General features: G+C 36.5%; 1 protein-coding gene across 3 annotated transcripts in view; it reads left to right on the top strand.

The window, feature by feature from the left end:
- The window catches only part of LOC132127864 (small conductance calcium-activated potassium channel protein 2-like), a 36,734-nt gene extending 17,533 nt beyond the window's left edge, over positions 1–19,201 (top strand). Inside the window, exons 4-8 of one of the 3 annotated variants that reach the window (XM_059540053.1) lie at positions 468–609; positions 684–794; positions 2,810–2,937; positions 14,783–14,918; positions 17,206–19,201. In XM_059540053.1, the coding sequence (XP_059396036.1) occupies positions 468–609; positions 684–794; positions 2,810–2,937; positions 14,783–14,918; positions 17,206–17,481 (793 nt within the window). In that variant the 3' untranslated portion in view covers positions 17,482–19,201. Of the gene's footprint in view, positions 1–467; positions 610–683; positions 795–2,809; positions 2,938–3,148; positions 3,386–14,782; positions 14,919–17,205 lie in introns of those variants that run through there. The other 2 variants (XM_059540052.1, XM_059540051.1) reach the window with 2 other exon arrangements.
- Positions 19,202–20,485: the final 1,284 nt, after the last annotated feature.

Here is a 20,485-nt window from a genome sequence, read left to right on the forward strand (position 1 = left end):
ACAGCATACAGTTAGATATTGTATATATGTATTTCCAATTATATACAATTGTAGAGAAGTAAAATATTCACATTTTCTAGAAACTGATCTCTTAGTATCAAAAATGCGTCATTTCGGAAAAAAAAGATACTGTGCCATTGTCTCAACCAGTTAAACCCTAGTATCAAATCTCTCACGTTGCAGACCTGGAGAGCTGCGTAACCTTTTAAACAGCAGTTAAATAGGTTTGGAAACCGAGTCAATTGTGTCCCAACTCCACTAGATCCCTCAATTAGCCAATGAAGTATTAGCTTACAGCAACAAGCGCATGTCCAACTGCTGTGGTGGAGCAAGCACTACTTGAATGAATAATGTGAGACAAATTAGCACAGTTTTCACGGCTGATTGATTAACTTACAATTAAATCATTCTTAGGTGGGCCTAAAGTAATTGTAGTTGTTTTTCTAATGCGATTTTACCCTTACCAGATACCATGACAACATGGATGTAACCAGCAATTTCCTTGGAGCCATGTGGTTAATCTCAATAACTTTTCTAACCATTGGATATGGGGATATGGTCCCCAATACATACTGTGGGAAAGGAGTCTGTCTCCTCACCGGCATTATGGTAAGTGGCGCATCTCGGCGTAATGCAGGGTTTGTTTTAGACTGAAAGCTGAAGGCAGCTGTTTGTTTCGTCAGGGAGCCGGATGCACTGCTTTGGTGGTCGCTGTGGTCGCAAAAAAACTGGAATTAACCAAAGCCGAAAAACATGTACATAACTTTATGATGGACACCCAGCTGACAAAAAGGGTAAGTCTGTTCCTTGTGCCTTCTTAATCCCTGCAAACCTGTGAAAATAATATCCAGCTTATGCAAAGTGGAAAATAAGTTGCATTTATTAAATATAAACAAACTGTTTGAATGTATTAAGGTGACATGCTGCTTACAAAACAGTATTTTGAAACCCGATTTTCAAAATACACAAAATTGTGCTTTTTGAGAGGAAGATTACTTATAATGATGTTAAAAACAATTATGTCATTGTAAGAAATATGAGAAATAGGCTGGAAATGTCAAAACATAGGCTTTCATACTTCAAGCATGGCTTACTTGGTTAGCCAGATAAGCTTTGTCACATAAACAAAGTATATTCATTTACGATTAGCCGATTACGCTAACATAGGCTTAATGCGAACGCTCTGCAACAAGCAACACCAAACTCTATATAGTGCACTTTTTTTTTTCTCCATCCTTGGTTCTGAAAGTATATTTGCCATTCTGTTTTCCCATAGGGACTTTATTAACGTCTTTATTAAAGATAAAGATTGTGAGCCCTGAACCAAACCAGCTAGTAATGAGGTGAACCCCAACATTACAAACTGATCTGAAGCAAAAAAGACTTACAAAGGTATTAGACTGTGTACGGTAACTACTTTAGCGAGGGAAAGAACTACAATTAACTACAGTCCCATGAACCACTGCGAACAGCATATTACAAATTAAAAATGTTAAATAATGATAATTAAAAGATGAATAAAAAAGCGATTAAAGGTGTTGATTTTATTCACAATGCCGTTTAAGAAGTTTCTTATGTTCATCAAGGCTGTATCTGTTTGATCAGAAATACAGAAAAAACTGTAATATTATGAAATATTATTGCAATTTAAAATAACAATTTTCTATTTTAATATACTTTAAAGTATAATTTATTCCTGCAATCAAAGCTGATTTTTCAGCATCATTACACCAGTCTTCATTTTACTTCCGAAATCATTCTTATATGCTGACTTATAATCATTGCTGGAAACAGTTGTGCTTCTTAATATTTTTCTGTGGCCTGTGACCTTTTTTGCAGGATTCATTGATTTAAAAAAAAATAATAAGAAGAAGAACAGTGTTTATTCAAAATATAAATTTTGTGTTACAACCATAGACTGTATAAAAACATGGATGTAGTGTCCATGACGTCACCCATAGGTTTCCGAAGAGAGTTTTTGAAACCAAAAGTGGGCGGAGCGGGCCGTCGCCATCTTGGCAGCACGTCACCACGTGTCACTCTGGGGTAATAAAAAATTGGCAAAAAGGAAGGCGCTACTTGCTGAAGCCACGCCCACCTAGCACGACGGCGGTGACAGCAACTTTTTATTCATATAAGAATCAAATAAAAATAGTATATATAAAGTATATATAAATATTAAGCAGCACAACAGTTTCAACACTGATAATAAATCATATCAATAAGTTATATTTGTCACGATTCTCTGATTGGTGGAATTCTTTGCAGAATTATGGGTAATGTAGTTTTTTTTACATTGAAGAACACTATTATAAAAACAAGTTGAATAATGTGGGCCAATGGCATCAGCAGAAGCATATACCATTGATTAACAACCTCGTAGCTCATTGTAGGTCTGTCTTTAAAGGTTTATAACTTATTGATAAAAATCAGTTGCTCAATGGAGAAAATAAATGGGATTTTTACTTCCAGAACCCAACTTTCAAACAACACTGTTCCCTTGCATCTGCTATGTTTTGATCAAACTTTTATTGTATTTTTTTTTTACATTTTTGGAGCGCCCGTCTCTGAGCCCCTGTCCTATTTACTTTATCGCATTGAAAAGCGCAGCTAAATCACATTTCCAGTTAAGAAAACAACATATATCTTAGATCTGATTGCTAGCAAGCCAACTATTTCAGTAGATGTCCAAAGTTTAGGCTGTCCTGAAACTTATTATGCAAACCGAGTAAGCCACGTTTAGACATCGGGGCCCAGGACGCCTCGGCAGGACCGAGCGCTGAATGCTACAATGCTAACTCTCCCACAGGTGAAAAACACAGCTGCTAATGTTCTCAGGGAGACGTGGCTCATTTATAAAAACACCAAGCTGGTGAGGAAGATGGACCACGCCAAAGTCAGGAAACATCAACGCAAGTTCCTTCAAGCCATTCACCAGTAAGTCAGACCTCCTGAGACCCGTCAGGACTTCTCACACACTTTATGTGTGTGTGTCTGTTTTTCAGACTTGAACGGTTTGAGCTCTGAATTGTTTGACACCTGTAGCCCAGGGTATTTGTTTGGTTAATCCGTTTGTACCAAATTTGTTTTGGTGATCTGAGATTTGTAGTATCATTTGTTGGATTGACGCTCTGTTCTTCCATTACAGAGTTAATTCAGCTCTCAGTAAAGCACAAGTGAGGACACTTGCTCTTTCCCCCATCAGCCTCACTTTTGATATTTATGGGCCATCTAAAAGAGGACGCAAGTGCCCTGTAAATGTCACTCTTTTCCAGTGACTGATTATTTGGGAAACCCAAAAGGCAAAATGGTTATAAACCCACCTCATTTCAGCTGAAACCCTGTGGGTTTGTAGTTTCTTCAATATGTTTTATTTTCAGAGATACTAGCTAATAGTAATAATATCATTGCACTTAATTTTTTTTATAAAAATAATAAAATCTGATCATACTATTATATTTAAAAATGAGTATTAAATAAAACATTGTTTTTTATAGTATAAAAATGGTAATGTTTAAAAACATATTTTTTTTTTTATAAATTTTGCATCATTTTCAAACCTTAAATCAGCAAGCTTTTATTTTAGTGGATTGCTGGTAGGAAAGCATATGTGCTGCCAGCTTTAGCACTGCTGAGTGAAGCATGTCAGTGAATTAAATGTATGTTTTGCATTTTGATATGAAATAGCAACCCATAGCCTAGATTTACACTTTCAGTTTGAATGGAAATCTTATACAACATTACAGTTAGTCAATCTAAAACTGTGGTAGTGCACATTACCAGATTTCAACTATGTCTGTATGAAAATGAGTGGTCTGAACTTATTTACACAGCACTTATTTTATTTTAGTCAGGCATGCACACCAGCGCACCTCTTATGTGCACCCCTTGTTACTGACAATAAAAATATGTATTACCTTTGCTGTATTGGACAGAATTTCAGTGCCTTATTAATATCATATCATCACAATAATTGTAATTGGAAATGCAGTAGAAATGCCTTAAAGGGATAGTTCACCCTAAAATGAAATTTCTGTCATCTTTTACCCTCGTCCTTCAAAATATCTTTTGTATTCCGCAGAAGAAAAAAACTTATACAGGTTTGGAACAACTTGAGGTTGAGTAAAATTGACAGAATTTTTATTTTTAGGTGTCTATGCCTTTAATTATTGAGTCTAATACAAAACTGTTTTCAAAAATATATCATAATTCAAAAGGTGCTCTACCAAAAGGTTAAAATGATCTTCAGCAAGACATAAGGAAACGGTGTTATTAAACTGAGCTGAATTCAGTATGGTGTATCTCTCAAAGCAACTGTATCAAAGCAGCAAAGCGGCTTTGAAGTCCACGGCTGACGCTGTAATTGTGTGCCGTGTAAGCTAATATTGAATAAGGAGCATCGCTAAAGCAACTGGAAACCATGACGGATGTGGAGAGCACATCCTATCGTCCTTTACTCCTGTTTCACTATTCATGAATGTGTCAGGGGACGAGTTTCACAGCCTTTCTGTTGGGCTCTCTCTTCCTTTCTCTCTTTTCTCTCCTCATTTGAAGTTTATTCATCACTCTGTCCCACTTGTCATCTGTTCTATGACATTAGCATTGTGTCCGGTTTAATGCTAGCTTTAAAACAAATATTCAATAATTTTTCAGCGATAAGATTTATTTGTCCTGTTAAGCTTTGGTCGTGATTGAGCTGGAGGAGCCACGTTTCACGCATTTAGATGACAGTATTGAATGCCTTCTGTTTGTTTTGTCTCGCGCTGCTCTTTTATAATTAGCTAAATCAAGCATGCTCATAAAGACAAATATTAATTATTGAAAGATGTACTTTCGGCATAATAAGCTAAATCTAAAAAATGATAAAGTTTGATAAAATTTTGCACACACAATCTAATTTCCTCTCATTTTGTACTGCATCTATGATGATGTTTGCTAAAACAAACTACTAAGTAACCACCTTAATGTTGTAGCAACAATGCAGAACAACACCCTAGTAGCATCATACCTTCTACTTAAAAAAACTGTTTTTCCTCACCTGTCTTTTACCTTGATTCATTATGCAAAGTTGATAATGATCGTGACAATGTATTCAAGCTTCTGATTTCACTCTTGCCCCAAAATGGAACCAGATGCCGTCGGGCTGCGGTTTACGTGATACATCACATCTAATAACGCTGATTGTAACTTCACACAATGTCCTGGCTCTTTTTATAGGCACATAGCTGAAAGAAAAAAGTCGAAGATTGCTTGTAGCAGCAATGTTGGGAATACAGGCGAGTGGGCTAATGTTCAGTCAGGACACATAAACCACAGGCTACTTTTCACACACGACACAGCAGATTAATGCTCAAATTGTTCTTGGTTCTGCGTAAAACCAAAAGTGTGTGTTCTGGTGTTTTTATGGTTGTATATGTGTTTGCATGCCTTCATTAAGACTATATGTGAGCGTCGATACAGCCAGTGCCAGTGGTTTTCTATCTTCTACTTTATTTCGCTCCCCCTGATTCTGTTCAATGTCCTTTGTTTAAAGAGCGCCTGGCCCAGTTCCAAACCCATGAAGACAGGAAACCGCCTTTGCAGACCAAGTCTGAAACTTCCCACTTGGCTCAGTCCTTACTAATGGCTCCGGTGTGTCCTTTAACACTGAATGCATGACGTTTTGCATAATGAGGATGACTAGGATCGATTTCCACTGATTGAGGCCGTTCTTATCATGCATTAGTTCTAGAATAGCGAATTGCCTGAAATTATCTACAGGCCATCTTCAAGGTACGTTTTAGATGTCCTACGCATGCCGAGGCCACACAGAAAATAAGGAAGACGTCTTGTTGTTGGATGTCTGTTTGTCCTCTGGTGCTGGGTTGCGATAAGCAAATGCACTGTTGACAGGGCGATGATGATGATGATGATGGCACGTCACGACCAAGGTTGCACACGGTGGCTTTGGGGACGGGGAGAGAGTGTCCGTGGTTTGCGTGTGCAGAATGGGAGGAGAGCGTGGGCGGTTGTGTGGGTGGTGCCCACCCATCCTATGCACCACCTGCTGTGCCACCAACACTCTGCTTTAATCATCAGCTGGGTCTGTAGGATCGGCACTCTTGGGCCAGAGTGGCGTTATCTAAATGAGTGGCGCAAGACTGACACACAGTGCATCTGGCACGTTAATGAAGGTCAGAAAGAAAGGCAATCTGATGCGCTCCGTAATAAGTTGCTGTTTCTTGGGTCTCTTTATGGTTTAGGATAAAGTTTGAGAATCCAAAGAGTGCAAACATTGCGGCTTTGTGGTGCTTCCAAAACAGCTGGTTTTATGAACTGGTGCATCATGTTATCTTCTGTCTCAACCAATGGCGTGAGTTTGGGGCGGAGCTTTGTGTTTCAGTAAAAGCCTGTTCACACCAAGACAACAACTATAAAGATAACTAAAATCATTTAGAATGTGTTAGAACCCACCTAACAACTGGCCAAAACCCTAGTAAAATATTACACTGAATATCCTACCAACCAATCAGAACCATACAGCAACATCCTCGTAACCACAGAAATGCTGTAGAAACCACCTTGCATCATCTTACTAACTGTAAATAATAACTACTAGCATTAGGGTTGCAAAGGGGTGGAAAATTTCCAGAAACTTTCCAGTGTTTGTTGGAAACCTTTGGAAAATATTGAAAATTTTCCAGAAATTTACCAAAAATGTGCTGTCTCTTTGCAACCCTAATTACCATCCATATCAACAGATGATAAAGGGATAGTTTACCCAAAAATAAACATTTTCTGTCATTAATGACTCACCCTCATGTTGTTCCAAACCTGTAAGACCTTCGTTCATCTTCGGAACACAGTTTAAGATATTTATGATGAAATCTGAGAGATTTCTAACCCTGCGTAGACAGCAACACAACTGACACGTTCAAGGCCCATAAAGTTGTGTGCTTTTTGTGTTCAAAGAAAACAAAAGTAACAAAAAAGTAATGACTATATTTAACACTTTCTTCTCTTCTGTGTCAGTCCTTGATGCATGTTCAAGTACCGTGACCAACTTGTAACATTTTAGCAGAGGTGGAAAGTAACGAATTACATTTACTCGCGTTACTGTAATTGAGTAGCTTTTTTGTGTACTAATACTTTTTAAAGTAATTTTTTAAATGTGTAATTTTACTTTTACTTAAGTATATTTTGTTTGAAGTATTGTACTTCGCTACATTTTAAAACACATTAATTACTGAGTAAAAAAAATAAAAATAAAAAAAATAAATCTCTCCCTGGAAACTACGTCAGTAAATAATGGGCAGGAGGGCAAACTGGCGCTAAAGTCACAAGAAAGATGCAGACGGACAAAACAGGCGTTAGTGGTACAGACACCGCTGAAAACGAAGTTTAACTCGAAGGAAATGAAGTGAAGCCCTGGCCATATGTATGCTATATTATGCAGTGTAAGCTGTACTTGCCTAGGAAGACCAAACTAGCAGCTTATAAAATCTCGACAAGACATCAACCCTTCGCAAGAATGTAGAGGTAAGCTAAATAATTGCATCGTTGCATTGGTGGTTAAAATGAAGCTTTGACATTTTAGCAAGAGGTTTTGCAAAAATTAGCTAAAAAGACCGTGGTGAGGAGTGTGCTATTTTTGTTTTAATGATGTACGCGCGCATTTATATTGCGTTCTTTCACTGTGTGATTCAGTCTCCTAAAATGCATTTAGAATGATCACAAAATTGAAGATATAGGGGCAGAAAATTCACATAGTTATATAATTTCATATATTAAATCAAAATCACACAAAGAATGCCATCTTTTCCTCCAAAAATCATCATGAATATATACATACATATATATATATATATATATATATATATATATATATAACAGTTCAGTAAACAAGTTAATTAAGAGACACCATATTGCCTTTTTTAGCTCTATTTCTACAACAGAAAATAATTCCAAACACAGCCACCAAAGCACAGTTTTGCGTCTCTGAGCAACGTGATAGTGTTTCGTTCCTGAATGAATCAACCGTTTAAATGATTCGGTTCAATCGCAATGACTCACTTATTAACAGTGACTTGCTGACACATACTGGCCATTTTAATTTCACATTTAAAGTATCTTTTGATTTTTTTTAAATAATTAATTTCTTATAATTTCAAATGAGTATTCAACATTTTATGTCTTGTATATCAAAACATTATTCATGCATTTGTAACTGCAGGTTAAATGCATTCTTGTCCTGCACTAAACAGTGTAATACATCTAAATGCCACTTCCAATGAATCTTCTGCATTTCCTCTGCATTAAAAGATGAGTTTGTTGATACTGATTTGCCTGGTAACAGCCCAAATGTTTTATTATTCTAAATTACTGATTCCTTTAATTAAAAACAACTAGTTTGAGATTAATAGACCTATCCCAGGGGTGTCAAACTCAGTTCCTGGAGGGCCGTAGCCCTGCAGAGTTTAGTTCTAACCCTGCTCCAGCACACATATCATGTAGTTTTCAAATAAACCTAAATGATTAGATTAGCTGGATCAGGTGTGTTTAATTAGGGTTAAATGTAAACTGTGCAGGACTGTGGCCCTGCAGGAACTGAGTTTGACACCCTTGGCCTGTCCCATTTTGACTTCCTCCCACTGTTAAAATGTAACTAAGTAATTTTTACTCTGAGTAAATTTTAAATGAGCTACTTTTTACTTTTACTTGAGTAGATTTTTAGACTGGTACTTTTACTTGTACTTAAGTAAAATTTCATTAATGTAATGGTACTTTTACTTGAGTATAATATTTTTGTACTCTTTCCACCTCTGCATTTTAGTAATTTTAAATAACGATAACTAAATTAGCATCCACATCAACCCACAATAGCGTTCTGTTTACTATTAGCACGCACTGCAGTTTTTTTCTTTAAATGCTCAGGCTCTTTAAAGCTGGATGGATTCTGATTGGTTGTTTTTATCGTTCATCAGATGGAAAAATAGCAATGGAAAAGCACTTCCAAAAATGTAATTGTCATTATCATTACAGTTGTTGTGTGAACCTAACCATTTTCATATATTTATATTTTTTATTACTTTCAGTTTTTTTAAACCTATATAGTTATAGTTATTGTTACTGTCTTTGGTGTGAACGGACATTAAGGGGTCATTAACACAGGACACGTTTTTATATTTAAAAACACGATGTAATGAAAAAACACAAAGTTTAAGTACTTGAGTTACTGTGACATTGTAATGTGACAAACGCTACATTGCTATTTTTGTTGCAAGATAATTTTACGACAACTTTTAAAAAATTATATATATATATATATATATAAATTTTTTTTTTTTTTTTTTTTTAGTTAATTGCTGCTGTTATGAATCACTTATGTGAATTCTATGTTTTTTTGTATGAAGTGTACATTTATTTGTTAAAGTTAATGGAATCTGAGTTTCAACAGCAATGTTGGAGTAGCAGTATGGATGAAAAATGGAAAACCGCTGTATGTGTGAATGACAGATGTTGTAAATCTAGCTAATTTTACTAGGGTTTTGTTTGCAAAGTTTGTGGTGTTTGCATTGTAGTCATCTTTTTTATATATATTTATGTAGCTATCTATTTTTTAAAAGGCTAGCTGTGCAATATGAGTAGCATGCAGTTTGGTTAGCCTAACAATGGCGGTCAGTGGGCGGAGCAGAATGGAATGTTTCCAGAATCTTCCGGAATCTTCATCTGATGACTGTGTGTGTCAATTGAGGCTGCAGGGAGATCTGAACAGAATAATCATGCCACATTTTAACTGTTGTGATAATTCATTTGTCTATTTTGTTTCCTTTTTTTTCCTGTTTGTGTCAACACAATGCAATAGAGCTCGAAAGTAAGTCTTCGCCTCACCTTAAGATACAGATCTGTTGTGTGCATGCAAATGAGTTTGTATTTCTATCTAATAAGCAGAAGAAAATGTGCACACCCTGATTTGATAAGTGAAATTCATTCTTTAAAAACTAAAGTAAATATTTTTTCCCATCAAGCATGATTTAAAGTGTCCACATACTTCATTATTTTTTTTCATTACAATAAATTACCTTAACAAATGGAGTATAAGAAACAATCAAGGACATTAAATGTAGCTTTTTGACTTGTTAACACAGTTGCTCATTAGATAAATCTCATGAAACGTATCCAGAACATCAAGCTTTTTCACCCCAAAATCAAAAGAAAAAAATTAGAATTGATATATTGTTTTAATTGCTTTTTTTATTTTGTTTTTAAATTGTATTTTTGCCTTTATTACAGTAGGATAGATCAGAACAGACAGCGGGTCCTCGAGTTGGGATTTGAGCTCGTGACACTCATAACACAGCAGTGCTGAATGTCTGTGTGCTGCCCACCAGGCTATCAACACTGACTTTATTTTGTATTTTTTTTTATTAGTGCAGTTAAAGTTAAGCAGATTTCCACCAGTTCTCAGTACTATAGTGCCAAAAACTCATTTTTATTATATCTATAAATATGTAGAATTTACACATCATGACAGTATTTGTGTGTATATATTTTAATATGTAATGTTTAAAATGAAGTATTTATATATTGTGATTGTATTTGATGTGCTAACTTTAATTAAATTAAGAAAAAAAAAATCACATTAGAGCAACTTTTGATTATTGAAATAATAATTTATATATATATAATAATAATAATAATAATAATATTTTTTGTATACAAAATAAAATGCAGAGATGTGTGGGGATCAGTTTTGCTGGTTTATGATTAAAATAATGTCACACTGCATATCACACTCCGACAAAAGCTGAATTTTTATTATTTTTCATTCATTTTTATTTTAATACATTTTCATTTATTTATAATATTTATTTTCTTTTGATTTTGAGCTGAAATGTGTCCCAGCTGCACCGTCCTAAAACCAGCGCAAACAAACAAACTGAACCAACTATACATGACCATTTTATCCAATGAATTTCAGTTATCAATGATAGAGGGTGTTTTCTTTCCATTGTTGCATGAATGTGATTATTTGAGACGTTTAATCAGACAGCCACTGATTAAAAACTTGACTTTGCTTCCATGAGTCAAACGATGACTGTTTCTGAACTCTTTCATGTACTTCCAGTTTCTCAGCTCTATTTCATCTTTGCATCTTTGGGCTCATGGAATCCGAGTTGCTCCTGAAACAACATTTGTCTTTGTATATCCCACCCTCCCCCACCACCATCCCTTCATTTCCCACTTGGATGACCGGTAATGGTGTAAATGAAGCCCTTAGTCATAATGCGAATCACCCCGGCTGTAATGGACGTTTCCCCACATCTTCAGCTCAGCATGCTGAAAGATTTCCTTTGAGTGTATGCAGCGAGGCAAACGGGTGTAACATTTGCTTCAGCTGCTAGGAACAATTAGATAGTTTCACTGCAGCCCGGACCAGCATGTGGTAAATCAGGCCGACTGCAAGAAATCACACGCAGGGAGAAAGAAAGAAACCCAAACAGCTCGATGCCTCGGTGTGGGATTGTACGAGCGAGCAAGAGCTCTCAGACGCTAAGGTCAGCAGGTGCCCGAGGGAGCCTCTGGATGACTTTTATCCCAAAAATGCACTGCTTCTTTGCCCCAGCAGGAGCTAATGTTCATCACACACGTCTCAGGGAACAGAAGGAGCCTCATGAATGAAGCTCGGTTAATGTGAAGCGTGTAGGCTAGAGCTTTTTCTCTAATATACTCGTGATGCGAAAACTGGATGCTTGCCAAATGCACGGCTGTGCTTTAGCAATGGCACAATAGATGCAGAAATGTGATGCAAGGCTCCACAGATAAATTAGATTTAGTTATATATGCTTTGAAAAGCTTTTCATGTCTTTAATGGTCAGATATAGTTCCTCTCTCTAAACGCTATCGGTCATCCAACTGTAAAATGAATTTAATGGAGGCATTCTCTCAGGACATACTTATTGTAAAACAATATTTCAACATTTAGGAATTAAAAAGCAATTATATCTGTCTACATGAAGTGCCTGGCATTTGCTGTGGGGATGTCCTGGTCATATTTCATTACAAAAAAAAAATATATATATATATATATATATAACAGAAAAAGTAAATTGCTTCACTTAAAGAAAATTCTTATTGTTTAAGGACCATTAAGATTTGGACAATTTCTTCCCCCATGACAATTAAACATTTATTTCTGTTATTCTCATAACTATAATGGGACAAAAACAATGACTTAATGAATTTAAACATAATAATAATAATAATGATGGTATTTATTGAAGTGCAACAAAGTAACTAATTATTTTTATATTATAGAAATATTTGAATGTAACAAACTAAGCAAAAAATGTTGTATAATGTACATTCTATTTTGTTTACATTATAAAATATTAGAATAAAATAAAGGTATATATTTGAATATTCCTATAAACTAAACTATTATATTTAAAGCTATTTATATCTCAGAATAATGGGAATTGTTATTATTAAAAAAAAGTATATAATGGAATGTATTACAGTACGTTTTCCTTCACACAAATTTTATATTGTGAAATAACATGAGAATAAAGTCAACAAGATTATTTTAACAGAATTGCTGTTTCTGTAACTTTTTTTATTATAAAATATCTAATATACATTATTTTTAATTATATATATATTCCACATAATAAAACAAAATTTAAAAAGCTTTATAGTTGAAATGAAATAAGGGGTTTTACAGTAATGAGACCTAGAGGGTGAATAATGCTTAATTGTTAAGATGTCAATCCAAACAATGCTAATGGTCCAAAAAAGTTAATTTTCTGTATACAAAATATAATTGTTTATATTTTTCTGGCATCGTTATAAAAGCTGACCTGGACATGTTTGTGTGTGAATGATCCAGTAGTCTGTGTGGACAGACTCTGCTCTCGGTTTTCTGTTCTGCTGTGTGGTGCTCTTGTGCGCGCTCTGGTGGTTGGACGCAGAATTGCATCTCTCCCGGACGGAAATTGCTACATCTGGGCCAATCAGCATCCAGTCCCCTGAGGCCCCCATATTGTCTGTCCCCTGATCTGTGTCATCAAACTCTCGGAGTTTAATTAGGGAGTTTAACTCAACGCTTAATGCCTCGGTCTCCACACAATGAATTGCTAAATGTTGCTCCTTCTCAGCAATGATTACAAATATCTCCGGCTGTGATTCAATCCCTTTCCCCATAACAGATTACAGCTTTCTTGAGTATCTCCCTTGTGAGTCAGGAAACATACTGAAAGCAAACCGCAATTTATGTGTGATACCCGCACACGTCTCGCAGGAGAGCTTTTTACAGTGCCCTCGAGAACGAGAGAAGAAAACACTTAATGTATAGTGAAGATAAGTAGTTCCTGAGAAACCTAATTAGATGGAGGAGATGAATAATTAATGCTAGCAGTATGGATTTGAGTGAGAGGGTTGGTTTACAAAGCTGTGTTATGTAGTATTCAGTTCTCAGAGGCCATTTATCTCAGCTTCCTTACAGTAAACGGTGATCTGTTTAAAATACAATGAAACCGGTGTCATAGTCGTTATTTTAAAAGGATGTTCTAGGTTCAAAACAAATTAAACTCTTATGGACATGCTGTGAAGTTTCACAAAAAAAAATAAAAATAAAAAATAGCCTGTCCCATTTACAGCCGTACACTTACATTGGAAGTCTATCGGGAAAATCATTCAGGAGGGTTAAAAAGGAAAATGTTAAAGCACTAAATTCTTCTGTAAAAAAAAAAAATTAATTATAAAATAAAAAATAAAACAGTTCAGTTAGTTGCCAAAGCAAAATTTCTCATTTTTATGTAGTTTATCTTGATGTAATAAAATAATGAAATTGAAAAATAATAATAATAATAATTATAATAATGAAAGCTATATAGACACAAAAATTTCAATGAAAACAGAAATATAAAAATAATGACTAATTCAAAATATTTATAAAAATATAATGGTATCGCATTTTTACTATAATAACTGATACAAGCCGATTTAAACTATAAAGTGTTAAATCTTTGAATTTTGTCTTGGCAAAATCCCTGTGGATTTATGTATATTTTGTTATTCTTGTAATTTAACAAAAGATAATGTCCTTATTTATAAGTCACATAAAAAATAAATGTAAAACATTTTAAATTTCATATTTCATACCCTTACAAATGTGAACATTACTGTGTTCAGTGGTTCTACATACTCATGAAATATTGGATATAACTGCATATAGAAAGGTTAGTAAGCAGTTTTACTAGTGTCTGTAAAGTTAAATTTTTGTGTAGGTATATTTTATAAATCCGTTTATGTATACAGTGTAGGTATATTTTAACATTTTAACCCTGGCCTTATAGACTTCTACCACAAGTATATTACTGTAAACACAATCATGTTTTCCCCCCTAGATTTCAGCTCTAATCTAGCTTTAAATATCCTCTTAGAGCCAGAAGAGACTGACCTGTCATGTAAATTTTGTACCCTCTGTAGCTTTTTGGGAAGGTATCTAATATATCATTAATTCCTCACTACTACAAAATCTCTCATCACAGCCTTAGGTGTACATTTGTATGCATCAGTAAGGTCATTATATTTTCATAATTGTCATCAGATGTTGATAAAGCATTGCTTTGTGTGGAAAAGAATATCCCTCAGAAAAGAATTGACGTTCCTCGCCCACAGCCTCTTCCCACTGAAGTTTTGACTTGCATGCGCCTCAGTCCTCCTTCAATCCCTGCATTCTCTCCTCATGTCTTGTGCATGTCCTAAGAGTGCTTCCGAAATGTGTGGCTTGTGAATGGAGAACCGGTCAAAAGATTTTTGTACTGACCGCTTGCCACTACTGGGCTCTGAATGGTCTTGTGTTCAGATTAAGAAGTGTAAAAATGGAGCAACGCAAGCTGAATGACCAAGCTAACTCTCTAGTGGACCTTGCAAAGGTAAGATACCTTTGAGTGAATGTTTAAGTAATGCATGACGGAACTTTGGAGGTCTGTTTGTGTTTTGTATGAATGTTAATATATTGTCTATATAAGTCTACAGGTGTCAAATGAACAGACAAGATTTTATAAGTAGATTTTTTTTTCTTTATGTTTCGTCTACAATATGGTTTCAGTATGTGGTACTGATCATTTGTTTCCTTGCAAAGAGAAACTAAGCATATGGTTGATGTCAGTTAATTTATTATGTTTGCTTTACGAATTGTCCTCATGTTCACTTTTCCTATTTATTTCCCTCTTGCTACGCACAATTCATCATGCTGCTTAATGGTCTGGAAAAGCTTCCATCTCTTTAGAAAAAAGAATAACTGATGAGATACCTGAGATTTAAAAATAGCCTGATTTATTTTAAACCCTTCATTGGCACTTCCCTCACGGCCATTTTTTAGACGGACTAAAGAGCGAGCCTTGGGGAACACCAGGCATGCTGCCAGCCTGACTCTGCAAAAACCACAGCAACCTGGGAAAGGGATACACTCGAGATCTGATGAGTCAGCTGGAACAGCCTCTCGCACGAGTGCACACTTGCTCGCACCCCAGCGCTGTGACATTCAAACATCCGCAGTGGTCATATTCCAGCAACCTCTGTCGGGGCTTTGCCGTGAGAGTCATTAGTTAGTGTTACCCAATTACCCTCCTGTCCAGCACCTCCCAAAGAAACCAGAGAGGGTGACATTGAGGCGGAGTGTGATATGATATGACTCATACTGTCATACAGTCTCCTTTTATTATTGCCGTAATTGCCGCTCACCATCAGAGGACGGTATAACATTAATCATGGCTGCAGCTGCTCCCAGTGGCAATGAATCCTATAATGCAGCTTTAAATAACTTAAGCAGCTGCAGTGCTTCTGCAAGCTTCAGACAGCCCACGGGCCCTGATCTGGTGCGTCTGCAACTTTAGCTTCCGCATCTGTGATCCGTTTTAAGTTCTTTTCATTTTTAGAATAGTGATATTATTTGTGAGCTTTTCATCAGAAAGTTATAAAGACAATTTTATCATATTAAGTAGTGTTTGCTAATGCAAGTGTCACTATTGCTCATACTTATAGTGAGGAATTTGAACAAACCTCTAAGCCAAAGTATTAAACCACATTGCATAACTCATCCCACATCCGTATCGACTAAAGACATGAATTATGTTTCAAATCATGTGACTTGTTAAGGGAAGGTGTGTAGTAGGAAGGGGCTGAGCCATTTCTAGAATCCAGAATATCAGTGTTATTATCTTTTTAAATTAGTAAGCAACCATGAAGATCTCCTCCGCAACCACAAAATAATCTTCTTAAAAAATACTCTGAGTCCTCCTTAATAGAGATTGAATGATCGCTGAAATATTGTATAAACTGATAATTATTATGAATGTTTATTAGTAAGCTACACATTTCTAATTTCTAACTTGGGAACACCCCCACCAAATGGTGGCATTTTTTTTCTAAACTCAATATTTTAAAGATAATTCTAAAGCATTGCTGAGTTGCAGGGCCCCAAAATGATTTGAATTATATTTTTTATGTACACTTTTTTGTATTTTATTAACGATATTCATAGTATTGTGCAAATTGTTAAAACATATAATTTATTGACAATTTTCAAAAAAAGTCTATTATTGTAAAAACAAAATTAAGAAAAGAATACCAGTGCCAATAATCAGTTTGACATGTATTTTACCAATATTCACAAAAATCGTACAATTATAGACAAAATTGTGAATATCCGTAAAAGAAGTATCGGTCAAACTGATCAACGGTCTGTCCCCGTAGCCATGCATAGCAACACCTTAACAATTCTGAGCAAATTACAAGCATTGTCTCGCAGTTGATAGTGAATTTGCAGTTGATAATACTAAAATAAAAGTTTCTAGTGTCTTTTAATGTTTGTTAGGTACACTGAGTTGCTTGTAACAAGATGTCTGAGTTTGAAGTTTGTGCAAATGATGCAATGTCATAAAAGACTTTATATGTTGTTGGTACTGGGAATTGAGATGTCTAAAAATATGGACGGTTCACTTCATTTCTCATCAGGGCAATCCATCACCCGAGTGCTTTTTAGAGCACCTGCCACATGCAGCAGGGTTTGACATGTCCTTTGTGACATGACTGATTTTATCATCTTTTAATAGACGTTTATTAAATCCTGATAACACCGCTTTTAACAACACTAGGCTTACAAAACATGATAATTTACTAATCTCTGTTAATTATAACCTCTCCTTCGCTTCACCTTAGACTCAAAACATCATGTACGACCTGGTCTCAGACCTGAACGAACGGGGTGAGGACATGGAAAAGAGGATCGCGCTGCTGGAGACCAAACTGGAGACGTTGCTCAGCAACTTACAGGCGCTTCCAGGCCTCATCAGTCAGGTGATCAGCCAGCAACACCGGGACTTCCTGGAGGTGCAACTCCAGCCGTATGACAAACACAACCACGAGTGCTCGCAGTCTGTCTCCCGGCGCCGATCGTCTTCCACCGCGCCGCCCACTTCCTCCGAGAGCAGCTAGAGCTGCCAGTCCAGCCGGCGTCTCCGGAGAAGACTTTCGCCATCATATGGCCAAGTTGCATTTTACTGTAAAGCCTTATGGTTTCAATAAAGTATTATCCAAATTCTGATGACACCATCAGAGGTTACTGGGGATAATGCAGTTGAAATGGAAACTTCCATACATATCTTCTCAAATTAGTTTTTTTACTTTAATAAATGATGCTGTTTCTCTGTTGACAGGATCACAGAGAGACTTTTCTCAGTAACTAATGTTGGAAAGATATCAGGTGAGCAAGTCCTGCCCTGGGACTTAATTCAGGAAAGCAATGTGACGACCTCAAACGGCACCGAATAGTGCCAGACTAGTGCTTCCAACTGAATTGTCTGTCTCTGCGTATGTGAATGTGATCTGACCTGTTCTTTGAATCAACAGGCTTTAATAACTCCTTATTGAGGAGCTAATAGCATGTCTGAACCCGAGACAGGGGCAGATGAGGAATGCCTCCCCTTCCTGTCCAAATAGCGAAACCCCTAGATTTAAACTTTGAAAGGAAAGCATATATCTTTTAGGTTAGGAAACGGCATCAGCTGTAGAGATCTTCTGTTGTAAGCCCTCTAAAAGTGATTATTCTAGGGGCCACATTGCAAATAATTTACTCCTCTCGAAATGAATGCATCTGAATCTATACTTGCACTTTTTATCAATGCACTTCAATGCTTACTGACTATAATATGAATTTATGTTGCTCATTCAAATAGAAAGACACCTGTAGTCATAGGATAATGGCCAGAATGTACAAAGATAATGATTGTGTAGGCTACAGCAAGGGCAGCAAATGAGACCTCAACTGAAAGGACTGTGCTTACAATGTAGATGGTAGATTGCTGCTGTTATTGCACCAACATCTCCATTAGTTCCAACAGCGATTGACGTATCTTTATGGTGTAGCTGAGGGGAAACTCTCTCGGTTTACTGTGTGCTTTATGCTTAAACTGTGTTCAAAACGAGACGAGATCTACCGGATGCTATGTATTGATGTAGATCTGTTTAAGAGCAGCAACAACAATCTTCTATATGTTTGGAAATGCCTATTTTTGTATTTCATTGAGGACAAGCACACCTCCAAATGCATATGTCTTTCTCAAAGGATGTGTGGTAAAGAACTGTGGAAGTGGAATGTAGAACCAAAGCTTTCAAAATGGGCAGAAAGTAGGGAAACGGATGGTACTTTGTAAGATCTTCCCAGTAAGCCGAACTATTTACTGTAATGGATTTCTCTGGGATGGTCCTGTGAATTCAGCCTGTTTTGTTGGTGTTAAAGGTCAAACAACTCCACAGCACAAATCTTAATAAAGAAGTCTCATGCTTATTGTCCGATCAATCTGTCTCACGCCTTTCAGATTGTAAACACAAATGTCTGTCTGATGCAAAGAATTGATTACCAAAAAACTATTTATTGTAGGAGAGATTATGACAGGTTCACCATACTTTACTATCATTTATTGATAGCATGTTATTGATAGATCTGTGCACTTTAGATTCTAAAGATATATGATGGGTTAATTTGGGATATATTGGTGCATTTCATGACCTGGCCCAGCAACAACACATCCCAGGGTTACAGAACCTAATGAAACAATGGTGGATCCAGCAATTTCACCAACATAGAAACTATGAGTGATTAAATACTGTATGCAAAATGAATATAAACAATAAAATGAAACTATTTAACAGAAAATCAAGTGTGTGGTGTTTCAGTGTGGATGTTTTATGTTTAATGCAGTAGTGAGTTGTGTTAGCTTTGAGGTTTCCTACATAACAGTTAGCAGATATAGGCTGTAAAATGTTTTCTGGAAAACAAAATGGACTACTCACCTTGTACTCGGGTGGATACAGTTTTTGTCCAATCAAATTTATTTTTTGCTCAACATAGTATTTACATGGAAGTGCTAAGATGTCATTTATATTTTACAATTTCGTGCACTTGAAACAATAAGTATGAAACATTTGACATTATATTAATTATATTATAATACAATACATTTTTGTGATTCATCATCTACAATGAGAATAAAAAACTGAAGGGCACCCTCATGTCTGATCTAGCTAGTTCTGTGATTGGCTAACAAGCACAGTCCCCGATCACTTGCTCTTTTCTTTTACTGTCTATGGTTTTATCAATGATTTTGCTATTTTAGAACGTTGATGGTTTGTTTTATGTAACGACGAACAGTTATGGTACCACGAATACATAAATATTTGATATGAATAATTTTGAATTCACATTATATGATTTATTATTCAAAATCATCTCGGTTACGTATGTAACCATGGTTCCCTGAATAGGGAACGAGATGCTGCGGTGACGTCACCACGTATGGGAACACCTTCGGCGTGACGAATGTCTGAAGCCCTATACCATCACCTATACCACCAATCCTATTGGCCAAATAGCGCTTGGCACCGCCCCACGCATGCGTACGCATATATACCTGGTGCCGCGCGCCATTTCACTCAGATTTCATGACTGAAGAAGAAGAATGCTATCAAGGTATGGCACGGCCAGGACCGCAGCATCTCGTTCCCTATTCAGGGAACCATGGTTACATACGTAACCGAGATGTTCCCTTTCATAGGTCACTTCGATGCTGCGGTGACGTCACCACGTATGGGAACGCTATACCATAACGCCTGACGTACCTGATAGCTGGGATCCAAGGAAGCATCTGCTCAAGCGGAGAGAACCCGGGAGCCAGGAGCCATCCTCACATCCAGACTGTAAGCCTTGATAAAAGTGCTCGGTGAGGACCATCCTGCCGCAGCACAGATATCATCCATAGAAGATCCACTGAGAAAAGCTTGAGAAGAAGCCACTGCTCTCGTGGAATGAGCTTTAACTCCTAAGGGCGAAGCGAGCCCGCGCGCCTCATAGGCTAAAGATATTGCCTCCACCAGCCAATGGGACATGCACTGTTTTGTAACCGCATGGCCTTTATTCCTTTGTCCAAAACAGACAAACAGC

Source organism: Carassius carassius, chromosome 45 (genome assembly GCF_963082965.1).
Source record: "Carassius carassius chromosome 45, fCarCar2.1, whole genome shotgun sequence".
NCBI lineage: Eukaryota > Metazoa > Chordata > Actinopteri > Cypriniformes > Cyprinidae > Carassius > Carassius carassius.